Raw genomic sequence first — 9,603 nt, 5'->3', positions numbered from 1 at the left:
TGGTGTGTGTGTGTGTGTGTATGAAAGAAAGAGAGAGAGAGAGAGAGAGAGAGAGAGAGAGAGAGAGAGATTGCGAGCGCGTGGAGCACCCAACTCAGCCTGGTCCAGCCTAAAGAGTGCGTCATAAGGTGGGTGTGCGGCTCTTTCATTCAAACTTTGGCGAGTTTCTGCCCTCGAGTTGGGGAAGGTGTGACCAATCAGAGCTCGAGATTCCGAATAAATTAGGCAAATTACCATCTGGCGATGGGTCAGATGACTCGGATACTTTTAAAAACTACAACTTCTCTCAACCCGACCTCCTTCCTTGACAGCAAGTCATCCCCTTGGCGGCTGAGGTTGTAGGCGAATATACAGTTCAAGATCTTTCACTGTCGCCCTACACACACACACACACACACACACACACACACACACACACACACACACACACACTCTCACACACACTCACGAACTCACACACACACTCACGCACTCATTCACTCCTTACTGGCCGGATTCCCCTTTTTATTTTTTTTTCCCACGAATTTCTTGATTTTTACCTCGTTATCTCCTGGAGGAAGAAAAGGCGAAGTGTAGCTAAGGCTTGCAAAAGGATTTCCTTCTTTTGCAGAAGAAATATCCCTACCTTTTTCCCCCCTCTTCCTTAGCAGGAGGGGCAGCGGCGGGGGGGAAGCGATGAGAAGCTTCATTTCTCTGCTTTGCCTCTGGAGTCTCTATTGTTCTGCTGCCGCGGGAAACACAGACCCAGATGGTCCAGAGGGGCTACTGAAAGGTAATGCTCATTTATTTTCATTTTTCTTCTGGTTTCTTTTCCACAATTTGCTCCCCTTAGATTCTCTTTCTCCCCCATGGTCTTTTTCTCATCCTTCTTAATAGCTCTCGGTTATCCACTTGTTCTTTGGATTTAGTTTAGCTATCCCCAGGGCATCATCCCGTCTCGTGGCAATAGAAAGGCAATTGAGGCTAATCTAGTTTACGTTCTCTACCTCCTTCCTCACCTTATCCCCCCAGCTTTTAACTTTAATTTTAACTAGTGTTCGTTTTGCCAAATTTCTAGTAACTCGCCTTGTCTTTACTGTCCCCCCCCCCCCCGCCCCTCGCCTCCTCTGGGGCGTCGATTCTTCAGGGTTAAGGGAGAGAGCAGAGTTTAGTTGCCCTCGCTGGTTTATTTTAATCTGGCATAGGTTCTTGGAAAGATGGGAGGAGGGGGGATATCGCTTTCCAGTTCCAAGAAAGTTTACTTTCCCCTGGCATGACTAGCGCATGGTTTGGGAGTTTGGAGCAGCAACTGTATTCAGAGAAGTTGCTTGGGTTGTCAGTTTTTGATGCACAAGCATCATCTCCGGTTTTTCCTCTTATTCCTCCTGTTCCTCCTCCTCTTCTCTTTCCCCACAACTTTCCCCAGTGATAGCTCTTCGAGTTTCTGTGTGGAGGGTGCCCAACTTCTTGATAGCTCTTCGAGTTTCTGTGTGGAGGGTGCCCAACTTCTGAGTATTGGGATGGCAGCAAATACCTTTGAACTTCCTAGGTTCATTAATTGGGAAGGTGTGGTGGGAGACTCCCAAACGGCACCTTAGTAGTTTGAACTTGATGACTGTCCTAGTTTAGAGGAGCTAACAGGAAATGGCCATGGGTGCTTGCAAGTTTACTTTTCCTAAAAAAACCTTTTAAGAAGGGGTTCTTAACCTGGGGCTCGTGAACTTTAATTTTTAAAAAATTGCATTTCAATACAACTGTTTTTCTTTGTAATCCTATGTCTTTTGTTTCATTAATTTAAAAACGATCTTCCAAGAAGGTAGGTGTCCATAGGCTTCACCAGACTGACAGAGAGGTCTTTGACACACAAAAAATAAAAAAACTAATGTTTTAAGAGGCTTGAATTGGGGTAAGGGTTGGGAGATTGTAAATAATAAAAATGCAGTTCTGAGGCAACTGAAAAAAGTATATAATTTTTTTTGAGTTTCAAAGCTTATTAATGTTCTGTGTGACTTTGAACAAGTCACTTAACCTCTCTAGGCTTCTCTTCCTCCATCTGTAAAATAAAAGGGTTAGACTAGGTAAAACAATAACTAAATTCTCTTTCAGCCCTAACATTCTAGTAATTTAAGGATTTATTGGTCACTGGACAATAGATGGAAAAGCAGAAAGGGATAAAGAAACCAAACTAAATCTTGCCAAGCTGTGCATATATACACCTATCTCCTGTAGTTAATTCCTTTTCCTATTCAGACATATTTTGCTGTCCCCTCCCTAATCTTACCCCCTCCCCCATCTGGGTTAGGGCAGTGAAGGTGCTGGGTTGCCAGTAATTCAGGTCTGAAATTCTGCTTATTGGGGCTAGTTTATTGATCTAGTGATGTCTAAATTGTAAGATTTTCTAGGGTAAGATGAATCTTCGTGTGTGTTCTCCACAAAGGACATAGCACAGGACAGAAGAGAGCTCAGAGCACTGTGCACTGAGTTGAAAATTCCTTTAGGAACCTTCTTCTCCCTCTTTCCTTCTGGTTTGCTACTTCCTTCCCCTATCTCCCACTCTCAATCCTTTATTCCTTGGACACCTTAAATCTGGATCCATCGTCCTAGTTGGTATGCCATGACAATTTCCCAATTTGTTATCAAGATGATTTTCTGGGAAATCCCAAGAGATGACTGAGTGAGGTCCATCTACTGTCTGAGAGACTGTAGCTGGATACAGGACCCAGCAGCAACTCCTGTATTCAAAAACCAAAACCAAAACCAAACCGGCATGACTGCTACTGGCTGAGCCATTAGGGAAGACTCACTTCCTACAGTTAGGTACTATGGGGCTGAAAAGAACTGTTTTGATGAACTTATGACTCAGTCTATCTTCTACTATTCTCTCCACAACATTTAAATTTTCTCTGAAGGGGGAAATGGGAGGGAAGGAAGAAAAAGAGATTGCTTTTGTAATGGTGTGTGTATGTGTGTATGTGTGTGTGTGTTTTTAGTGGGGAAGGAAAGAGGGGGAAAGAAGGGAGGTGAAATGAGGGGGAAGGAGGGAGGGAGAGAAGAGACAATAGTGTCTTCGATTTGGCTATCACAACATTGTCAAAGTGCTTTTCATTGGTCCATTCCATTTGCGGGACAATCTAGTAAAGAGGATAGTTCAGTGTCATTTTCAGAGGCAACCATTTGGAAGACTACTGGAGAGAAAAACAAAACAAAACAAAAAACCCCAAACTACTCCAGGTCAGAAGAACCTGTTTTTTCCCCTTGTTAAGCTGTTTAGTTCTGTAGAAAGTCCCTTCATGGGGCTGGTGTTTTTTGTTTTTTGTTTGTTTGTTTGGCATAGTGCCTTGCAGATAGTAGGCATTTATATGAATGCTCTGTGGAATTGCATTGAATTTCAGCTGTGTCACTTTGGGCAAATCACTGAAACTCAGAGCCTCAGTTTCCACATCTATAAGATGGAACTTAGCATAGACCTGTCTTCCCTGCTTCACAGAGTTGTTGCGAGGATCAAATGAGATAACATATTACAAGCACTTTGAAATCAGAAAGCATCATGAAAGTGTTGGTTATTATTATTGTTTGACATGAAAAACCTGAGGTCAGAGAGACAGAGCAACATGTCCAAGTCACAACAACCAATTAGCAGTAGACCCTAGACTAGTACCTTGATAAGATAATTGCATCCAACTATGTTCCTTTATCCACAGATAGAAACTTAACCGAGCATCCCCAGTCCAATACAGTGCATCCTCCTGCTAAGCCCCCAGTACGGTTTAATGTCAGAACCTCCAAAGACCCAGAGCACGAAGGCTGCTATCTCTCCAGAGGCAGTGACCAACATTTAAAAGACTGCGATTTCAACACAACAGCAAAAACCTTTTTCATCATCCACGGATGGACGGTGAGCTTCTGGGGGAGGGAACTCTAGTTTTACATGGTATCTGTTTTCCTTTGTGCTATTCAATTAAAATGAACATCGAAGGTTTCTGGTCCTCCCCGCCCCACCCCCCCCAATCATTTTTGCTTGTTGTTTGCATTTCTGGCATTGGTAAAGAATGAGTTCAGGCACTGCATTTAAGGAGCAAGTTGTACTCCAGCTGTAGCCTGCAGTAAAGCAGGCTTTACCCCTGGCACATATCAAGCTTACCCATGGAGCTCCTCAAAGCAGCTGCAGTGGAGCCCAACCACCACTTAAGAAGCCCTTTAATTGTGTTTAATTACATTGGTCAACCGAGGCCTCCCAACATCCCTCTTTGCATGTTGAGTTGGCTGGAGTCGCTTGACTGACTGAATCTGAAGAGGAGCCAGAAGAGTTGGCTGGGATGGGGGTGGGAGGGGGGGAGAAGGAGGGAGTGGGGAAGCTGCTGGCTTGGTGCCCTTTTCTACAGAGAGATGGGTTCCAAATTGTCGAAGCTCTTAGGGACATACTATCAGAGCAGAACGTGTTGAAAGACCCACTCATAACCTCCTTCAACAAAAGGGGCTTTAACATTGAGCTTCAGAAACTTTAGATAAGTTAGAGGTTAGGTTATCTCTAAGTCATGTTCTAACCTAATATTTTATGAATCTGTGACTAGGGAGGTTATTCATAAAACGACCATCTGCACTACAAATTCTAAGTTAAGATGGTACGGTTTTTTTTTTTAAACAACACACAAAAATATTTTCTCCAAGTAAAATGAAGCATTGAACAAACAATAATAGTATTTATGTAATGCTTTAAGGTTTGCATAACATTTTATATTTTATTTATATTTATAACATTTTATATTTATTTCATTTGATCTTTACAACAACCCTGGCAGGGAGGTGCTATTAATAATTCCATTTTACTGAAGAGGAAATTGAGGCGGGCAAAAAGGTTAAGTGACCTACCCAAGGTCACAGAGATAGCAAGGACAGGTTAGAACTCAGGTCTTCCTGATTCCAGTTGCAGGATTAGCTGCACAGCTGCACAGAACTAATGTCATCCTTCCCCATAAATAACAGTCAGAAAAATAACATTAAAAAGTGGTTGCCAATGGTTGTAGCTCCAATGGTCTTCATTCTATTTACTGCTAGTTTTGCTATTATTTCATGCTGTATTCCATTAAAGGGTCAAAGTCTTTGAGTGTCTAAGCAAATTGAAGTCAGGGACTCTTTTTGTTTTTGTGTTAGCACTGCCAGTCTCTAGTACAGTGCTTGTCGCTTAGGACATCATTAATAAACACTAGTAGAATTATTTTGAATATGCTTCTTTCTCCTGCTCTTCCCCCAACTGAGCAGGGTTTTCTTATTGCTAATTGGGGAAGGTGAAGAAGAAAAGCTTTTAAATTGATATGCTAATGTAAGCTATAAAATGTTCGTGACTGAGAAATTCATCTATTTCACACACTGTAGACATTTTGACATCAATCACTAAGTGATAGGAGGGAGGTGCTAGGATCTCTCCCTTCTTCTTGACCAGGATTGGCCCTATGCGGGAGAAATGCAGTTGTTTGTCTACCTGGTGAGTTTTGAGAAATATAGAGAATCTGCTTGCCTAAAAATATTAACAGCTAGCATGTATATAGCTCTTTAAAATTTCCTAAAAATTTTGCAAAATTTGTAAAACCATTATCTCATTTGATCCTTACAACCCTATGAAGTAGGAGCTATTATTATCCCCATTTTGTAGTTGAGGAAACTGAGGCTGAGAGAGGTTTTTTTGTATGTCAAGTACCTAGTTAACATCAATTCCCAAGCTGGGCTTCTCTGAAATTCAATACCATTAAATAAACATTCATTAAATGTCTACTGTTTATTGGGAGACACACAATTTATCTAAGAGGTCCCAGCCCTCATAGATCTCAGAGTTGGAGAACCCACGAGTTAGATTAAAATTTCACTTTACATCAATTCATAAAAATCTTCCTACGTTTTTCTGAAACCATTCCTTTCATTATTTTTTACAGCACAATAGCATTCTTTCACATTCATATGCCATAACTTTGTCAAATTTTCCTTTTTTGTCATCTTAGGCAATATGATAGGTATGAAGTGATACCTCAGAATTGTTGTAATTTGCATTTCTCTAATTGTTATAGGTTTAGAGCATTTTCTTCATGTGACTTGATAGCTTTGATTTCTTCTGAAAAAATTTGTTTATAATATTTGACCATTTATCAATTGAAAAACAGCTCTAAGTTTTATAAATTTGCCTCAGTTAAGACAGGAAAATTTTGAGGGGAGAAAAGGACATTCCCCATCCTGACAAAAGTTTTGCTTGGAATTTTCCCTATTGTTGATTTATTCCTTTTTTTTTTTTTTTTTTTTTGCGGGGCAATGGGGGTTAAGCGACTTGTCCAGGGTCACACAGTCAGCAAGTGTCAAGTGTCTGAGGCCGGATCCCAACCCAGGTCCTCCCGAATCCAGGGCCGGCACTCCATCCACTGAGTCACCCAGCTGCCCCTGATTTATTCCTAAAACATTTTTAGGTGCCTACTGTGTAGAGTGTAGGGGAGGATAAGTTTTTAGACTAAACTACCATCCTTGCCCTTTGGAATCTCAGTCTCTGTTGTGACAAATTTGATTTGTGTGTAACCAGTGTGAAGGATTCAGGGCAACCTTTAGTTTCTGTTGTTGAGAGAAGCTCCCAAGACTTAAAGGGAAAATAACAGCACCCTGTCTTCTTTCCTGTGCAGATGAGTGGTATGTTTGAGAATTGGTTGTTCAAGCTCGTGTCGGCCCTTCAGATGAGAGAGAAAGATGCTAATGTAGTCGTGGTGGACTGGCTGCCATTAGCCCATCAGCTCTATACAGATGCTGTCAACAACACTAGGGAAGTGGGTTCTACAATTGCCAAGATGTTGGACTGGCTGCAGGTAATTGGGGGAGGAGGAGTACCTTCTAAAATAAGAGGAAACTATGTCAGTTCCCGTTACAGTGAACTCCAAGGACCCAACTTTGTTTGGGTTGGAATTATAGAATCAAACATTATTTGGAGTAAGCCAAATCATTGGATCAGTGTGGAGGAAACCTTTTATTGGTGCGAAACAGAAGTATTCTTAGTCAACAAATATGCCAAGAGAAGATTTGACTTGTAATATGTTCTGGCCCAGTGGAGAGAGTGTGGTAGAAAATTCAGAATCACAGGACCTGGGTTTGAACCCCAGATCTTATATAGGTTTGGTTAAGTCACTACTCAGGGCAGCTAGATGGTGTAGTGGATAGAGTACTGACTTCAGATGCTGTGTGACCCTGGGCAAGTCACCTTACCCTGTGTACCTCAGTTTCCTCATCTATAAAATGAACTGGAGAAGGAAAAGGCAAACCACTACAGTATCCTTGCCAAGAAAACCCCAAATGAGGTCACCAAGAGTCAGAAATGACTGAAAAATGACTGAACAAGAATAACAGTCTCTATTCAAGTCCCTCATCTATAAAATGAGGAGGTCAGATTAAATGGCCTCTAATGTCCCTAAGATTTGATCCTGTAATGTCTACTGATTTTATAAACCCATATTTTAGCCCAAGGCAGAGTGGTTTAATGCAAAGAATAAGAACTTTAGCTGGACCTGAGTTTGAGTCCTGAGTCTGAAATTACCTATGTAATCTTGGGGAAGGTATTCGCCCCTATGGGCCTCAGCTTCCTCCTTAGTAAAATGAGTGACTTGGATTAATGCAAAGTCTCTTGCAGCTAGCTCTAAATTCCATGGTTTTATTGCAAGTGGCTGGAAGCCAGGACCTTCTTTATAATTTTAAAGGTGTTCAGGCGGTTCCACAGTTGTAGCTGCTGATCCTGGATAGCTTGATATTAACTTACTTTCTAGGGGAATTTGAAACACATTCATGGAAATACATCTAAATAAGTAGTTTAGAACACTGAACATGAACAATGAAGTCTTGAATCTTTACATGTTAGCAATTTACCAGACATCCACAGGATAACCTAGAACAGGCCTGCACTAGCAAAAGGAAGCAATTATAGGGGGCAGCTAGATGGTACAGTGGATAAAGCACCAGCCCTGGATTCAGGAGGACCTGAGTTCAAATGTGACTTCAGACACTTGACACTTACTAGCTGTGTGACCCTGGGCAAGTCACTTAACCCTCATTGCCGCCCCCCCCCAAAAAAAAAAGATGAAGAAGCAATTATCTGGATCATTCAAGCCCAAATCTTAGTTTTGTATCAGGAATCAGGTAAATTGGGAGAGGTTTCTGGCATGAATTGTCAAGATCATCACCTTTAGCTTCTACCTATGTGTATGAAGACCTGGTCCTTGGGTCATGAGGATAATGAACTCTTCATAGATATTTACTCAAAGTTAGACATACTCAACTTTTTTTTTTTTTTGCAGAGATGAGCTACTCTCCTCTTTACTTGAAGCCTGGCAGAACACTGGGGTGGATGGGGGAGCTCAGAGAGTCAGAGAGGCCTTAGAGGTCATTGAATCCAACCTCTTTATTTTACAGATGAGGAAACTGAGGTTTATCGATGTTAAGCAACTGGTCAGTCCCAAGCCAGTGTCAGGTATGGGATTTGGACCCAAGTCTTCAGGACTCCCGAGTTTAGTTACTGTATCTATGATATAAAAAGAAATGGGGCGGGGGGAGGATTGGGGATGCAGAGGGTGGAGAGCTGATGGAGAAAGCCTGTTCTTGAGCCATTAGGAAGGAGATGATGACCAGTAGTTTCAGGTGTTTCTGTTCCATTTTCCCTTCCATTCTATTTAACAGGGATTTACTGTTTCCTATGGACTTGGCAATGTGCTTAGGTTCTGGGAGATACAAAGACAAAAATTAAACAAGCTAGCTGTGTGCCCCTGGGCAAGTCACTTAACCCTCATTGCCCTGCAACCCCCCCCCCCCAAATCCCCCAATCCCCATTTTCCAAATATAGCCCTATTGTGCCATGTGTCTTTCCAATCTGAAATGACTTAGAAGTGCAGGTAGAGGGGCAGCTAGATGGCGCAGTGGATAGAGCACCAGCCCTGGATTCAGGAGGACCTGAGTTCAAATCCAGCCTCAGACACTTAACACTTACTAGCTGTGTGACCCTGGGCAAGTCACTTAATCCCAATTGCCTTACTTTAAAAAAAAAAAGTGCAGGTAGAAGATCAATAGGCCCTCCTGGTAGCTTGCAGCCAGGCCCTTTATTATAGCTCTTAGATAGTTGAGAGTGGAGTCATGGGCCTTGTTCCCAGCTTCCCCCACAATCCCTTATTCCTGCAAGCTTGACGATCTCAAGCCAACATTACAAATGCCCATGGATCAAAGAGAGAGTACTCTTTCTGTCAAGGACCAGTTAGGACTTTGCTTGACCAGTGGTCCCGACTGACCTCTTCAGACTTAGAAATCCAAGCTTCTAATGAGTATGTTTTTGTGACTTCAGGAGAAGGAGCATTTTTCTCTTGAGAATGTTCACTTGATTGGCTACAGTCTTGGAGCTCATGTTGCTGGATATGCTGGAAATTTTGTACAGGGGACAATAGGAAGGATCACAGGTAAGTGCTGCTTCCTTAAGTTCTTGTAAACCCTCCAATTCCCCATGCTCATTCCAATCTCTATCTTCTTTTTCATCCTTCTGATTACCTGCACTTTTCTGAAGTGGAAGGATCTTCAAACGCTTTGGTTTAGTCTCAGAATGTGGGAATTGGAAGGAAACCAAAA

At 42.0% G+C, this 9,603-nt stretch overlaps 1 protein-coding gene across 1 annotated transcript in view; it reads left to right on the top strand.

The window, feature by feature from the left end:
• Positions 1 to 315: 315 nt before the first annotated feature.
• LIPG (lipase G, endothelial type) overlaps positions 316 to 9,603 on the top strand; it is a 31,414-nt gene continuing 22,126 nt past the window's right edge. Inside the window, exons 1-4 of the mRNA XM_043991099.1 lie at positions 316 to 772; positions 3,681 to 3,874; positions 6,636 to 6,815; positions 9,326 to 9,437. Coding sequence (XP_043847034.1) covers positions 676 to 772; positions 3,681 to 3,874; positions 6,636 to 6,815; positions 9,326 to 9,437 — 583 coding nt within the window. The 5' untranslated portion in view covers positions 316 to 675. The remainder of the gene's footprint in view (positions 773 to 3,680; positions 3,875 to 6,635; positions 6,816 to 9,325; positions 9,438 to 9,603) is intronic.

The sequence above is a fragment of the Dromiciops gliroides genome, chromosome 1, assembly GCF_019393635.1.
Source record: "Dromiciops gliroides isolate mDroGli1 chromosome 1, mDroGli1.pri, whole genome shotgun sequence".
NCBI classification, from domain to species: domain Eukaryota; kingdom Metazoa; phylum Chordata; class Mammalia; order Microbiotheria; family Microbiotheriidae; genus Dromiciops; species Dromiciops gliroides.
Note: the sequence above shows the minus strand (reverse complement) of the source record. Positions and strands in the feature narration are given on the sequence as shown.